This window comes from Pistacia vera, unplaced genomic scaffold (genome assembly GCF_008641045.1).
Source record: "Pistacia vera cultivar Batoury unplaced genomic scaffold, PisVer_v2 Contig460, whole genome shotgun sequence".
Classification (NCBI taxonomy): Eukaryota; Viridiplantae; Streptophyta; class Magnoliopsida; order Sapindales; family Anacardiaceae; genus Pistacia; species Pistacia vera.
The window spans coordinates 1355282-1372226 of record NW_022196291.1 but is presented as its reverse complement, the minus strand read 5'-3'; the positions used below and the strand labels follow the sequence as shown (position 1 = coordinate 1372226).

At 33.7% G+C, this 16945-nt stretch overlaps 1 protein-coding gene and 2 pseudogenes across 1 annotated transcript; all 3 read left to right on the top strand.

The window, feature by feature from the left end:
• Positions 1 to 2715: 2715 nt before the first annotated feature.
• Positions 2716 to 4052, top strand: LOC116145174 (annotated as a pseudogene).
• Positions 4053 to 5717: 1665 nt separating this feature from the next.
• Positions 5718 to 10154, top strand: LOC116145173 (annotated as a pseudogene).
• A 4666-nt stretch (positions 10155 to 14820) lies between these two features.
• Positions 14821 to 15879, top strand: LOC116145172 (probable long-chain-alcohol O-fatty-acyltransferase 5). The gene has a single exon (XM_031430605.1). The coding sequence runs from the start codon at positions 14821 to 14823 to the stop codon at positions 15877 to 15879; it is 1059 nt and encodes a 352-aa protein (XP_031286465.1).
• Positions 15880 to 16945: the final 1066 nt, after the last annotated feature.

Here is a 16945-nt window from a genome sequence, read left to right as displayed (position 1 = left end):
ATTATATAAAAAGAGTGTTAAGAATGTAATATTAAGCTAAGATTAAGGTTTAATTGAAGTGTTTGTGCCCAAGAAAGATAGATATTATTGTACCATAAGTACTATTGTACACATAAGAGTTATCGATAATACTGAACTTTCATAAGTACTATTGTACATAAGAGTTATCGATAATACGTGCCCAAGAAAGATGGATATTATTGTACCTAAGTACTATTGTACTATTGTGCATGTAAGAGTTATTGATATTTAATAGGTGCACTTTCTTTCCTTTCTTTCATTATGTAGTCAATCTTTTATGTTCTTAATGTTTAATTTAAAAGGTAACTTACATTATTATTTATTACATCTATTTACAAAAAATTCGCTTCATTGATTTCATAAACTAACGACGTTAGTTCTATCTCTATTACTTTATTTAACATTTCACTTTTAAAATTGAGGGTGAATTTTTTTAGTTTTCAAAATCAAATGGGTGAGATTGTCTTGGACTTAGGTTTAAGGAATTTAGGCATAAAGACAACTTCACTCTCTTGATTTCAAAACTAACAATCACTTTTCTAATTATCAAAGTTGGAAATTTAATAATTTTTGGGCTAAACATTAATTCTGGTACATCAATTTGGTTGGACTACAAAAATAAGTCCACTAGGCAACCAATTTACAAAATACCGAGTCCACTAATGCAACCAATTTATTATGATTGGATGGGTATTTTCGGATGTGATTTGTAAGGAAGATTAAAATCCCTTGAATACCGATGCATGTTTATTTTATAAGAATGAATGTTGAATTTTTCAAGTAATAGGGAAAGAAATGTAATAAAATATTTGAGAAGAGAAGGTGAAAAGTGGAAACATATAAAATAATAGTTGAATATACCAAATATGTAATTATTTTTCTTTTTCATGTTGTAAGTAACATCAATTTGTTAACAGATATAAAGTTGAGATTCTATTTTTTTAAGTGTAGTTTTTATTTGGGGTTTATAACTTCAAAGTCTTGTATATGTTTTATTATTAATACTTATTATGCTAAAACTTAGATTCGTATAATCAGGTTGAATTAATGAGATTCAATTATCAAATTTGTATATAATTATCTACTAATTTAAGAGTATGTTGAGATTTTCTCATGAATTATAAGAATGGGTCCGTTTGTTTAATTATTTTTGCACTATCCTATCCCTATTCTACCAAAATACACATTTATTTCCCTATTGAAAATCCTATTTTATTTTTATTCAATTATTTTTAAACCCCCTAGTTTGTTAATTTAACTAAACACAAAAAAAAAAGTTTAAAAATTGACAAAAACACCCCACCCACCCACTTTTTTCAAATTCCCGCCCACCACTGCCAGAAGGTGCCGAAATTTGGTATAATAGCGTACTACCAGTTGGATCTAGCCGATAGTACACCGATCTATCATTTTTGACTAGATCCGCCGTGGACTAGGCCAGAAAAGCTAGATCTTTGGCGTAGCTGGTCGTCAATGACGGCCAAGATTTGGTCGTCGTTGATGACCAAACATGGCTAGATCATCGGTGGATCTGGCTAGAAATGTCATCTCATGCACAACCGGCTAGATCCAGTTGGTCGTACACGATACAATGACTCTGGCCACCCTCCGGTGGTGGTGGCCAATTGCCAGTATTTAATGGATGGGTGGGGGTATTTTTGTAATTTTTAATGTTTTTATTATAAGGGTGTTTAGTAAATTAACAAACCTATAAGGTGTTTTTCTTAATTTTTAAATCCTACCTTGTTATTCCCACACAACTCTTACTTTTTCAAAAATGTTTTCCAAATATTAAATAAACGAACCTAATAATACTTAAAATACAAGTTCTTGTATACAAATTAGGTAATGCAAAATGAATGATGATTGCATGTAAAAGATCAATTAAAATACTATTAATAAGCATGAATAAATGGTGAAAATAAAAATAATGCCACGTAAAATTGTATACATAACATTAGTTACAAAGTACTATCAAATATACAAATAACTAAAACTTATTTGTACAAACTAATTTATACATAGGACGAGTATACCGAAACTCTCTTGTTTATTAAGAAGACCTTGGCTCTCAGTGGCAGATGCCCTTGGTGGTTTCAAGTTTGTTCTTCAGTGGCAGATGCCCTTGGTGTTTCAGGTTGTTTGTGGTGGTGATTGCTTTTTGTTTTTTTTCCCTCCACTATAAGAAATAATTTTATCGATAAAGGTCTAGAGGAGCACACCATGATTGTAAATTATATAAAAAGAGTGTTAAGAATGTACGGATTAATTAAATTAGAATAAGGTTAATTGAGAAAGGCATTATTGTACCATAACTACTTTTATTTCAAATAGAGTTATCAATACCTAAAAATGTGCACTTCTTCAATATTTTATGAGGTTATTGTTTATTTTAAATGTTAAATTACATTATTAGCCCCATTTACGGTATAAGAAAATTTTATTGGTTGATTTTATAAACTACCGACATTACTTCTTCCTTGGTTAATTTACCTTCTCACATTGAAAATTGACGATGAGATTTTTAGTTTCCAAAATCAAAACCTTGACTTTGGGTTTAAGGCTCACGCATAAAAACAACTTCATTCCCTTGATTTCAGGAACTACATTTTCACTCCTAATTATCAAATAAAAAATTAACCAAAGACGAGATGACATACTAGTTTTCAAAATCAAGGTTGAGCTGAAGCCAAGATGGCAATATTAGGTTCAATAACTTTAGATTATGTTGTCTACAAAAAGCATCATGTTCAAATAAAATTTAAATTATGTTACGACAAAAAACTTGTGTCATGTAAATGCATTGCCTTTAAGATCAAAATAACGCCCCACTCAAAGATTTTATTGTACGAATAATTTATCAACTTTGAATAGATGATGTTTTTCTAATTCAATCAAGATCTGATGATTTAACAAATTATATTTGCATCAAAGGGGGCGTTTGGTTGGGGTAATTGGGATTACGAGTTATCATCTTATATTACTTGATTATCGTGTTTGGTTGTCAATAATATAAGATACCGGTAATCTTTAAATACTAATAATAAGTTCAAGGCCCCTTATCTCAACCCAATAAACTCTTCCATTTCGTCTTGGTAGTTTCTCTTCCCATCAAAATCAAACCAAACCCACCTCCCAAATCCAAAAATGACACAAACCCATCTCCCCAAATATCCAATCCAATCCAAAAATCACATCAAGTTTCTAACTCTATCAAACTAGTCATCAAAATTGTACTTCTAGTTATGTTACTTCTAGTCTATGACTATAGGCAATATTTACATCACCGTGTGATTTTAGCGCTTTATTGTTGCCACTTGTACATTGAGCTTGAAATTGTCCTGGCAATGTGAGCCACCCCAGCTCATATTTTTGGCTTTGAGCTTGAGCCACAGTTCAATGAGCTCTATCTAGCCACCTCAATACAAGATTTTTGGGGCCGTAGATGGAACCTGATGGTCACAAATATTCTACGCCCTACTGTATACGTTCCTGTACAACATATATCTAGTCTTGTAGTCGGACGACAGTGGGGCCAGTTGCTAGGTGTCGTTGCCACATTCGTTGTCTCAGGTCTCATGCATGAGGCGCTTTATTATCATCTAACACGCACGTCTTCCACATGGGAGGTCACTTGGTTTTTTGTCCTACAAGGAGTGTGTGTAGCTGCTGAGATTTTGGTTAAGAAAGGCTTGGCTGACCGGTGGCAGTTGCCCTCGATGGTTTCGGGGCTGTTGACGGTGGTGTTCGTGGCGGTGACTGGTGTTTGGTTGTTTTTCCCTCAACTATTAAGAAGCAATTCAGATGAAAAGGCCCTAGGGGAGTTATCAGTTGTGGCAGATTGTATCAAAAGAGTGCTAAGAATTGATAAAGTAACAATTAATTAAAGTAAGTGAAAATGAAACCGATTATTGAGTGTATTGTAAGGATTCTTAAGTTAGTGCAACAGGAACAAGTTAGAGTCTATAAATGTAATTAAACATAATGAGTGATTAGTGCTCAATTTGGTGCAATTTCTTTCCTTTTCTTCAGCTAACAAGTTCATCCTCTTACGAAAAAAATATTGGTTAATGATATTTTCGATTTTCTAAATGTGAAAGTGTATATAGGTACAACTCTCATTTATTCTGAATCCAATTCTGTTTTCATAAAATATATGTATATCATCTCAACCTATCAGCGAATAACCTATATTTTCTAAAGAAGAGATGTTATATTTATTTCTCATGTTTAGTGGATTAGTATAATCCTTCTATTATTTACAATGTTTTAAACCCGATCTGGCCTGGTCGGTTTAACCGGTTCGACTGGCAAATGTTCACTAAGCCGAGTTGGGCCGGTTTTAAAACCGGGGGTCTAAGTTCACTTAGTATGACCTGTGGTTGGATTGAGGTCACTGTAGCAAACCGTTGGTCCAATCGGTTTTGGGGAAAAACCAAGTGAATCAAAACTCAGATCACTGCGACTTTCAACCAGCGTTTGGTAGGTAAACATAAATCGGGGTTTTGTGGTTTTGAAGGGTTGATCACGGTGAGTCGGGAGGTGGTTTCCAATTAAGTTTTAGTTGTCGGAATTTGGCCAAGAAAAGGCAAAACCCTAGCTTCTAATTGCCAGCTATTAGTGGGTGGATTGGCTTGGAAAATTTGGGGGTTTTGTAGCGAACTAGCCAATGAGTCTAAGGGTGGTGGTGGTGGTGGTTGGAGTTGTCATCTCTCGAACAGTTGGAAACCAGCAAATGGAAGTCAATTGACACCATTGCCATGGTCGATGATCGGTGAGTGATGAGAGGGAATAAAGGGTATTGTTTCGAAGAGGAGAGGGTGGGGGTTCTGGTGGTGGTGACAGGGGTGATTTTGGGTGAGAAAACAGTTGGACAAAGGGGAAAAAAGACTGACATTGACGCATGCTAACATGCACCGGAAACAGTCACCATGCTAATGTGAGTCGATACAAAAAATTTGAATTTTTTTTTTAAGTGACATGTCATTGGTTTGACCCACCGGTCAAATCGATTAAACTGGTCAATCGAGATCCGGCCATTTTACCAAGTTTAGTCCCGTGTTGGTTTTTAAAACAGTGATTATTTACATAAAAAAAAATCGAATTAAATGAGTGTGATGTTGACAAGTATGACTTTATATATCTTATGTTACAAACCTATAAAAGTTTAAATATTATTGTATTTTCACCAAGTCCTAACGCTCATCTATATTATTATATTCTTGTAAGTAACGCTCATCTATATTCACGTTATTCTATTGTTAAGTTTAGGTCTAAAAGAATCATATTGAAAGTTATACGTTGTATTATGCATTTTGATTTTTTGTTTTGGAGAATTTTATTGGCCAAAATATGGTTAGTGTTGAATCAAAATTAATAAAATAGAGGAACGAAAGTCAATTAATTTTCATGCCTTTGTTAAGTTCCATTTTTCATGCCATTTCGCATAAAAGTCATGTTAGTATATATTATAGTAAAAAAAAAAAAAAAATAGTACGACTTTACTTTAGCCAAATATTATGGCAATTAGTCATTGACTTGGTAGTGCATCATCTAAAATGTAATTTAAATGTGATATGCTGAAATGTAAATTTTGGCTATTTATAGTGATAAACCATCAAATATGAAAACTAAGAGAGATTTAGACAAACTATAGAGAGTGAAGCTACAAAGAGATCAAGAGCAATAACAAAGATATGGGAGATGAAATCAAGAACTTACTCAAGGTATGGATTCTAGCCATTACATGTTTGAGCTATTGTTATCACATAACTTCAAGAATCCCGAAGGGTCTCTTAAGGCTCATCTCCCTCCTCCCAATCTTTTACCTTTTCATCACTCTCCCTTTAAGCCTCTCCTCTTTGCTTCTCACTGGCGTCACCTCTTTCTTTCTCACATGGCTTGCCAACTTCAAACTCCCTATTATATTGGCTTTACTTCAGGAAATGGGAATTGCTCCATTGGTCTTTAGCTCATATCAAATATTCAACATTGCATGTCGTACGGTTGTCCATTCTTAATTATTATCACGAGTTGTCCCAATCCCGCCCCGGACGAGAAGAATTTGAAAATAATTAATGGGAAGACCTACACATACCTAAAGTTTGTTGTGTACTTAAAAATTTTGAAAATGACAATCACCTATTTTTATTAAAGTTTGTTGTGTACTTAAAAGTTTTAAAAATGACAATTACCTATTTTTTATTAAAGTTATTGTGTACTTAAAAGTTTTGAAAATGACAATCACTTATTTTTTATTATGCTTTGTTAAGAATTTTTATTTGATAAAAGATAAAATTGATAAAAAAAACTAGAATATTCATCGATCTCCAATTCTAATGTATATCAATATCATTGTTTAACATCAAACTTCATAAAAAAATATTAAATTCGATCAAAAAAGTTGATCGATGATGTAAAAGAACTATGCAAAATAGCTTGGGATGAGAATGAATCCGAAGAAGATTTAAAATTTAAAAATTTATGATTATAGATTAAATTATTATACTATTTTTAATAGATAAAAATCTCTAACAAAGTATTTATTTGTTATTTTTAAATTTTTGGTTATCGGTTTAACTTTATGTCAAACTTTGGGTAGTCACATATTTAGACAGGTGGAAGTCGTTCGGCCAATTAATACACAAATCTAACCAATTCAATGCCTATAAGTTATAACCTCTCATGGCCATGTCAGAGTACTTAACCTCCCACGTGGTGGGGGGTGGGGGGCGCGGGCCATTGCTGCTGTCATTAAAGAATGGAAAATGATAGAGTTACCGAAAAGTGTATACCGAAATTGTGCACCGAATGACGTGACAAAATCATGACCGTTGATTAATATTAACTTATAATGAATCAACGGTCAGGATTTTGTCACGTCATTTGATGCATAATTTCGGTGCACACCGTCGGTAACTGTAGCATTACTCTTAAAGAATTTGTCGTGTCGGGTCTGATGCGGCTATCATTAAAGAATTTGTCGTGTTCGGGTCTGGTGTAAGAGATGCTTTGCTATTATATAACAGGTGCACCTCCCACGTGGGAGGACGCGTTGTTTTTCCACCTATATGGCATCTATGCATGATCATGAAGGTGGCACTTAAGACGGTTTTAACAGACAAGAAGTGGTTGCACCCGATGGTTTCGGGGCCTCTGGTGGTGTGTGTCTGTGTCAGTGACCACGTTTGGCTGTTTTGGCCTCAACTATTGAAGAATGGTGTGGATGACAGAATCTTAATAGTCCGTTTGAAAGTTTCATGGTAACGGTTATGAAGGTAAATTTATGTAATAGTTTGAGAGGTTTTAATAGTGGTTTTTAAAACACTTAACATATGTTTAAAAGTTTATTTATAAAGGTTTGACAGTTTTTAAATGATAAATTTAATATATGCCTATAAAAATACTCGATTTCAACCAGTACTTGAGAATTGTTGTTTTTCAATTAAAGGTAAGTTCTTTATTGATTTCTACTTATTAGTATTTATAATTTCAAATGTGATAAAGTCTTCATTACCTTCTTCGCCATTCTTTACAATATCTGGAATGATTGAAAACTTGTAGTTTCACTTCTCTAAGAAAGCATTTAGAAATGAGATATAATGGGTGCATTTGGTTTATTATTTTGGATAGGATTTTGGGGATAGTATTAGATAATTGAATATGGGAGTATTACGAGGTAAAATTTAAAAATTTATAAAAAACCCCCAAGTTGCTAATTTAATAAATCCAACATGTAAAATGACAAAAATACCCCCACCACTGCAGTACCAGATTCTGGCCACCACCGTCGGAATCTGGTCGAAAAATCTCGTTATGACACAGACCGATCGGATCTGTGTTGTAAAGCGTCGTTATAGCCTTTTCTGGCCAGACCACCATGGATCTGATCGGAAAATGCCAGATCTACGGGGCGTGGCCGTCGACGGTCGAAAAAGGCCAAAACGACGGCCATTTCTTTGGCCATCCTTCACGGCCAGATCTGGCCTTTTCGGCCAGATCAATGGTGGATCTGGCCGGAAAAGGCCAAATCGGTGAACTGGCCATTTATGGTTGGTAGGTAGGCCGTTGGACAGATTCCGACTACCACCGACGGTGGTTGCCGGAATCTCGCAAGTATGGGTCACGGGGGTTGTTTTGATAATTTTTAAACTTTTTTTAGGGTGTATTTGATGAAATTAATAACCTTATGGGTTTAAAAGTAATTAAAAAAAATAGGGTAATATTTTGGAATAATGTGCCAAACATTATTTGGGAATAGGATTGGGAATAGGGATAAAATAATAAGTCAAACATGGCCAATAATTCTTTTTTATGATTGTTTAAAATATTTTATATTTAATATGGTTAAAGACGCTCAATATAGTAATTTTTTTTTTTAATATAATTGAGATAGTTTTGTAGCAGATATGATATTTATGGAATAAAATTTAAAACCAATAAAAACATCTCGATTGAGGTATTTTATGAACCCCTAAAAAATACATTACATGAGTTTTGGGGGGTTTTGAGTTAGCCAAAATCAGTGTATAAATAATCTAACAAGTAAAGATTTTAAAACACATCAAAATCAATCTAATTAAAACTGCTCAAAACTAGTTAAAAAAAAAAAAACTCTCGATCAGATCACCTAAGGTGTTCTTCAATACGATAGATTTGTCACGAACAAATTCAAGTGGTAAGCAACAAATATAAACTACGGACATGACAATTTTTTTTTTTAATTATTTTCTCTTACTTTAATATTTTTTTCTAGGAAACGGGAATTGGCTCATTGGTCTCTGCTCATATTAAATATTCAACGTTGCATGTCATGTGATCTGGCCCGGAATGGTCCTTTCTTAATGATCTTGGCCCCAAATGGTCATTCTTAATTTATTATCACGATTTGTCCCTATTCCGCCCAGCACAAAGAATTTAATAATAGTTAATACACAAATCTAACCAATTCAATGCCTATAAGTGATTAACCTCTCAAATTTACATTATAAATGTGAATGATCCGAGATCTACACAAACATAGAGAGAGGAGCTACGAGGAAAGATTCTAATTTTTTAAGTGTAGTTTTATTTTGGGGTTATATAACTATCAAAGTCAATTGTATTATGTTTATTAATTAATACTTATTATGCTAAAACTTAGATTCGTATAATTTGGTTGAATTAATGAGATTCAATTATCAAATTCGCATATAATTATCTACTAAATTTAAGAGGTATGTTGAGATTTTCTCATGAATTAATAAGAATGGGTCCGTTTGTTTAATTATTTTTGCACTATCCTATCCCTATTCCACCAAAAATATACATTTATTTCCCTATTCTGAAAATCCTATTTTATTTTATTCAATTATTTTAAAACCCCCTAAGTTTGTTAATTAAATTAAACACAAAAAAAAAAAAAAAAAAGTTTAAAAATTGACAAAAACACCCCCACCCACCCACCCACATTTTTCAGATTCCCGCCACCACTGCCAGAAGGTGGCCAAAATTTGGTATAATAGCGTACTACAGGTTGGATCTAGCTCTATCAAACTAGTCATCAAAAGTATACTTCGAGTTATGTTATTTCTAGTATATGACTATAGGCAACATATACATCACTATGCAATCTTAGTCCTTCATTGTTGCCAAGTGTATCTTTCACTTGAAATTATCCTAATCATGAGTGCTACCCTAGCTTGTGTTTTTGGCTTTGAGGTCGAGCCTCAATTTAACAAGCCCCATCTAGCCACCTCACTACAAAACTTTTGGGGCCATAGATGGAACCTTATGGTCACAAATATTCTATGCTCTACCGTGTATAATCTAGTACGACGTATATTTAGCTGTATAATCAAACAAAAGTGGACTCAATATCCAGGTGTCATTATCACGTTTGTTGTCCCAGGTTTTATGCATGAAGTGATTTTTTATCATCTCTTACGTGTGCCTCCAACGTGGGAAGTGACATGGTTTTTTGTGCTACAAGGGGAAGTGTAGCTGTTGAGATTTTCATTAAGAAGAACTTAGCCATTCGGTGGCAGTTGCCCCCGATGGTTTCGAGGCCGTTGGTGGTGGTGTTCGTGGTGGTGAGTCTAGTGACTGCTACTTGGTTGTTTTTCCCTCCTTTATTGAGAAACCATTTATTTTGATAAATGTTTTGAGGAGTACTCAATTATTTTAAATTATATAAAAAAAGTGTTAAGAATGTAATAATTAAGTTAGAATAAGTTAACTGCCTCTAGGTATCTTGAAGGTTTGTTCGTGACTCTTAGGTGTATTACTCAAGAGGTCTTGAGTTCGAATTCACATGACTATTTATAAGAGTAGCCATTGGAAACTTAGCTAATAGTTAATTTCAGGATCCTGAAGATTAGTTAAAGTGCGTGCAAGCTGACTCGAACATCCCGAATACCCAAAAAAAAAAAAAAAAAAAAAAAAAAAAAAAAAAAAAAAAGCTAGAATAAGGTTAATTGAAAGTGTTTGTGCCCAAGGAAGATAGAAATTATTGTACCATAAGTTTATCAATAAAATGCGTGCACTTTCTTTCCTGTAGTCAATCTTTTATGTTCTTAATGTTTAATTTAAAAAGGTAAAATGCATTATTACCTTTATTTACTTGAAAATTTCACTTCATTGATTTCATAAACTAACCACGTTACTTTTATCTTTGTTAACTTTAACATCTCACTTTTCAAATTGAGGGTGAGATTTTTAGTTTCCAAAATCAAAAGGGTGAGATTGTCTTGGATTTTAAGTTTAAGGTTTACGCATAAATACAACTTCACTCCCTTGATTTCAAAAACTATCAATATCATTTCTAATTATCAAAGTTGGACATTAATATAATACTTGTGAGTTAAACATGAATTCTGGTACATCCATTTGGTTGGACTACAAAAATAAGTCCACCAGTGCAACCAAATTTATTATGACTAAGGAAAGTTGATGGGTAATTTTCAAATGGTGATTGATGAGGAAGATTAAAAATCCCTTTAACAGAATAGCGATGGATGATTATTTTGTAAGAATGAAGGTTGTATTGTTCAAGTATAATAGGCAAAGAAATGTAATAAAATATTTGAGAAGAGACGGTGAAAAGTGAAAATATATAAAATAATAGTTGAATAGACCAAATACGTAGTGTTTTTTTTCTTTTTCTTGTTTATAACTGTAACATCCCTTTGTTAACAGATATAAAGTCAAGATCCTAATTTTTTAAGTTTAGTTTTATTTGGAGGTTTTATAACTATCAAAGTCAACTGTATTATGTTTATTAATTCAATATTTATTATGCTAAGACGAGATGACACTACTAGTTTCTAAAATTAAAATGGTTGAGCTGAAGCCAAGATGACAATATTAGGTTAAATAACTTTAGATTATGTTTTGTACAAAAAGCATTATGTTCAAATAAATTAATTAAATTATGTTGTGAACAAAAAAACTTGCGTCATGTAAATGAATTGCCTTTAACATCAAAATATGGCCCCACTCAAAAGATATTATGGTACAAATAATTTATCAACGTTGAAAATATATGATGGTTTCTAATTCAATCAAGAGCTTAACTTGATATTACAACTGATATGATCATTGATTTGACAAATTATAATTACATCAAAAGGATATTAGCTTGGTGCTTTACTTCAGGAAATGGGAATTGCTCCATTGGTCTTTAGCTCATATCAAATATTCAACATTGCATGTCGTACGGTTGTCCATTCTTAATTTATTATCACGAGTTGTCCCAATCCCGCCGGACGAAGAATTTGAAAATAATTAATGGGAAGACCTACACATACCTAAAGTTTGTTGTGTACTTAAAAATTTTGAAAATGACAATCACCTATTTTTTATTAAAGTTTGTTGTGTACTTAAAAGTTTTAAAAATGACAATTACCTATTTTTTATTAAAGTTTATTGTGTACTTAAAAGTTTTGAAAATGACAATCACTTATTTTTTATTATGCTTTGTTAAGAATTTTTATTTGATAAAAGATAAAATTGATAAAAAAAACTAGAATATTCATCGATCTCCAATTCTAATGTATATCAATATCATTGTTTAACATCAAACTTCATAAAAAAATATTAAATTCGATCAAAAAGTTGATCGATGATGTAAAAGAACTATGCAAAATAGCTTGGGATGAGAATGAATCCGAAGAAGATTTAAAATTTAAAAATTTATGATTATAGATTAAATTATTATACTATTTTTTAATAGATAAAAATCTCTAACAAAGTATTTATTTGTTATTTTTAAATTTTTTGGTTATCGGTTTAACTTTATGTCAAACTTTGGGTAGTCACATATTTAGACAGGTGGAAGTCGTTCGGCCAATAATTAATACACAAATCTAACCAATTCAATGCCTATAAGTTATTAACCTCTCATGGCCATGTCAGAGTACTTAACCTCCCACGTGGTGGGGGGTGGGGGGCGCGGGCCATTGCTGCTGTCATTAAAGAATGGAAAATGATAGAGTTACCGAAAAGTGTATACCGAAATTGTGCACCGAATGACGTGACAAAATCATGACCGTTGATTAATATTAACTTATAATGAATCAACGGTCAGGATTTTGTCACGTCATTTGATGCATAATTTCGGTGCACACCCGTCGGTAACTGTAGCATTACTCTTAAAGAATTTGTCGTGTCGGGTCTGATGCGGCTATCATTAAAGAATTTGTCGTGTTCGGGTCTGGTGTAAGAGATGCTTTGCTATTATATAACAGGTGCACCTCCCACGTGGGAGGACGCGTTGTTTTTCCAACCTATATGGCATCTATGCATGATCATGAAGGTGGCACTTAAGACGGTTTTAACAGACAAGAAGTGGTTGCACCCGATGGTTTCGGGGCCTCTGGTGGTGGTGTCTGTGTCAGTGACCAACGTTTGGCTGTTTTGGCCTCAACTATTGAAGAATGGTGTGGATGACAGAATCTTAATAGTCCGTTTGAAAGTTTCATGGTAACGGTTATGAAGGTAAATTATTGTAATAGTTTTGAGAGGTTTTTAATAGTGGTTTTTAAAACACTTAACATATGTTTAAAAGTTTATTTTATAAAGGTTCTGACAGTTTTTAAAATGATAAATTTATATATATGCCTATAAAAATACTCGATTTCAACCAGTACTTGAGAATTTTGTTTTTTCAATTATAAGGTAAGTGTTCTTTATTGATTTTCTACTTATTAGTATTTTATAATTTCAAATGTGATAAAGTCTCCTTATCCTTCTTCGCCATTCTTTACAATATCTGGAATGATTGAAAACTTGTAGTTTCACTTCTCTAAGAAAGCATTTAGAAATGAGATATTAATGGGTGCATTTGGTTTATTATTTTGGATAGGATTTTGGGGATAGTATTAGATAATTGAATATGGGAGTATTACGAGGTAAAATTTAAAAATTTATAAAAAACCCCCTAAGTTTGCTAATTTAATAAATACCCAACATGTAAAATGACAAAAATACCCCCACCACTTGCAGTACCAGATTCTGGCCACCACCGTCGGAATCTGGTCGAAAAATCTCGTTATGACACAGACCGATCGGATCTGTGTTGTAACGCGTCGTTATAGCCTTTTCTGGCCAGATCCACCATGGATCTGATCGGAAAATGCCAGATCTACGGTGTGCCGTGGCCGTCGACGGTCGAAAAAGGCCAAAACGACGGCCATTTCTTTGGCCATCCTTCACGGCCAGATCTGGCCTTTTCCGGCCAGATCAATGGTGGATCTGGCCGGAAAAGGCCAAATCGGTGAACTTCTGGCCATTTATGGTTGGTAGGTAGGCCGTTGGACAGATTCCGACTACCACCGACGGTGGTTGCCGGAATCTCGCAAGTATGGGTCACGGGGGTGTTTTTGATAATTTTTAAACTTTTTTTTAGGGTGTATTTGATGAAATTAATAACCTTATGGGTTTAAAAGTAATTAAAAAAATAGGGTAATATTTTTGGAATAATGTGCCAAACATTATTTGGAGAATAGGATTGGGAATAGGGATAAAATAATAAGTCAAACATGGCCAATAATTTCTTTTTTATGATTGTTTAAAATTATTTTATATTTAATATGGTTAAAGACGCTCATAATATAGTTAATTTTTTTTTTTTAATATAATTGAGATAGTTTTGTAGCAGATATGATATTTATGGAATAAAATTTTAAAACCAATAAAAACATCTCGATTTGAGGTATTTTATGAACCCCTAAAAAATACATTACATGAGTTTTGGGGGGTTTTTGAGTTAGCCAAAATCAGTGTATAAATAATCTAACAAGTAAAGATTTTAAAACACCTCAAAATCAATCTAATTAAAACTGCTCAAAACTAGTTAAAAAAAAAAAAACTCTCGATCAGATCACCTAAGGTGTTCTTCAATACGATAGATTTTGTCACGAACAAATTCAAGTGGTAATGCAACATTCATATAAACTACGGACATGACAATTTTTTTTTTTTTAATTATTTTCTCTTACTTTAATATTTTTTTCTAGGAAACGGGAATTGCTCCATTGGTCTCTTGCTCATATTAAATATTCAACGTTGCATGTCATGTGATCTTGGCCCGAAATGGTCCTTTCTTAATGATCTTGGCCCCAAATGGTCCATTCTTAATTTATTATCACGATTTGTCCCTATTCCGCCCAGCACAAAGAATTTAATAATAGTTAATACACAAATCTAACCAATTCAATGCCTATAAGTGATTAACCTCTCAAATTTACATTATAAATGTGAATGATCAGAGATCTACACAAACATAGAGAGAGGAGCTACGAGGAAAAGAGCCACAAAGAAATGGAAGGAGAGATCAAGAACTTAGCCAAGGTATGGATTGTAGTCATCACATGTTTGAGCTATTGTTATTTAATAACATCAAGAATCCCAAAGGGCATTTTAAGGCTCATCTCCCTCCTCCCAATCTTCTACCTCTTCATTACTCTCCCTTCAAGCCTCTCCGCTGTCAATCTCACTGGTTTCACCTCTTTCTTTCTCGCATGGCTTGCCAACTTCAAACTCCTCCTCTTTGCCTTCGGTCAAGGCCCCTTATCTCAACCCAATAAACTCTTCCATTTTATCTTGGCAGCTTCTCTTCCCATCAAAATAAAACCAAACCCAACTCCCAAATCCAAAAATGACATAAACCCATCTCCCCAAATCTCCAATCCATTCGAAAAATCACATCAAGTTTCTAACTTTATCAAAATAGTGATCAAAATTGTACTTGTAGTTATGTTACTTCTAGTCTACGGCTATCGTCAATATATACATCACAAGGCAATCTTAGTCCTTGATTTTTACCGAGTGTTTCTTTCACTTGAAATTGGCCTGGCAATGTGTACCAGCCTAGCTCATATTTTTGGCTTTGAGGTCGAGCCACAATTCAATAAACCCCATTTAGCCACCTCACTACAAAACTTTTGGGGCCGTAGATGGAACCTTATGGTCACAAATATTCTACGCCTTACCGTATATAATCCAGTACGACGTATATTTGGCCGTATAATCAGAGAAAAGTGGACTCAATATCCAGGTGTCATTATTACATTTATTGTCTCGGGTTTTATGCATGAGATGGTTTTTTATCATCTTTTACGTGTGCATCCCACGTGGGAAGCAACATGGTTTTTTGTCCTACAAGGGGTAAGTGTAACTGTTGAGATTTTCATTAAGAAGAACTTAGCCACTCAGTGGCAATTGCCCTCGGTGGTTTCAAGGCCGTTGGTGGTGGTGTTCCTGTTGGCGACTGTTATTTGGTTGTTTTTCCCTCCTTTGGTAAGAAACAATGTTTTTTATAAAAGTTATGAAGAGTACTTAATTATTGTAAATTATATAAAAAGAGTCTTAAGAATGTAATAATTAAGTTAAGAGTAAGGTTTAATTGAAAGTGTTTGTGCCCAACAAAGATAGATATTATTGTACAATAAGTACTATTGTACACTTAAGGGTCAGTTTGGTTCGGGGTTAAGTGGCATTACTGGGGTAATGTCATCTTATATTACTTGATTACCACGTTTGGTTGTCAAGTAATATAAGATACCATTAATCTTCAAATACCAATAGTAGTTACTATTGGTAATATATGAGGTAATCTGATTACCTCCATTTTCTTAGGTTTTCTGAGATTACCAGGATTATCTTTTTTTGTTACAATTTTATCCCTTATTAATAAAAATTTTGGACAATAATACCCCTACTTTAAAACAAATTTACATTAATATCCTATTTCAATTTGACCCTTGTTTAATTAAAATTTTGGACAATAATACCCTTATAATTAAAATAATTTACAGACCACCACTGCCACCAAGCCACCACCACCACAGCCACCCAGCCACCACCGCCGACAGCGGGTCAACCACCACGGACCACCGTCGGAAAATTGTCGGAGTCCCTAAAAACACTGAAAATTCTGTGGGAGGCTCCGAGAGGCTTCGATATGGCCGTTTTTGGCCATATTGATGGCCGAAAACGGCCATATCGGGCCTCGATCTGGCCCGATATGGCCATTTTCGACCATCAATATGGCCAAAAACGGCCATATCGAAGCCTCCTGGTCACGGTGACGTACTCACAGGGACATCCGGCGGTGGTTCGCGGTGGCGACAGGAAGTGGGGGTGATTTTGTCATAAATTAAAGTTTTATATAAGCGGGGGTGTTTTAGCTAAATCTGAAATATTGGGGGTTAAAAAAATTATTCAAAAATTGATAATAAAAATAATTTTATATTAATATTTAAAAGGGGGATAATTTAGTAATTTAAATAGCACACCCACCAATTTATTCCCCATAACCAAACATATTAATATAACATACCCACCAACTAACCAAACATATTTTTCTAAAGATTCCCTGTAATCTTTCAAGGTAATTTATCTTTCCAGTAATTCAACATTCCCAGTAATCTAACATTTCTGAACC

What these genes read in the sequence shown, in the direction of transcription:
- LOC116145172 (XM_031430605.1), top strand. Translation starts at nt 14,821, where the DNA reads ATGGAAGGAGAGATCAAGAACTTAGCCAAGGTATGGATTGTAGTCATC.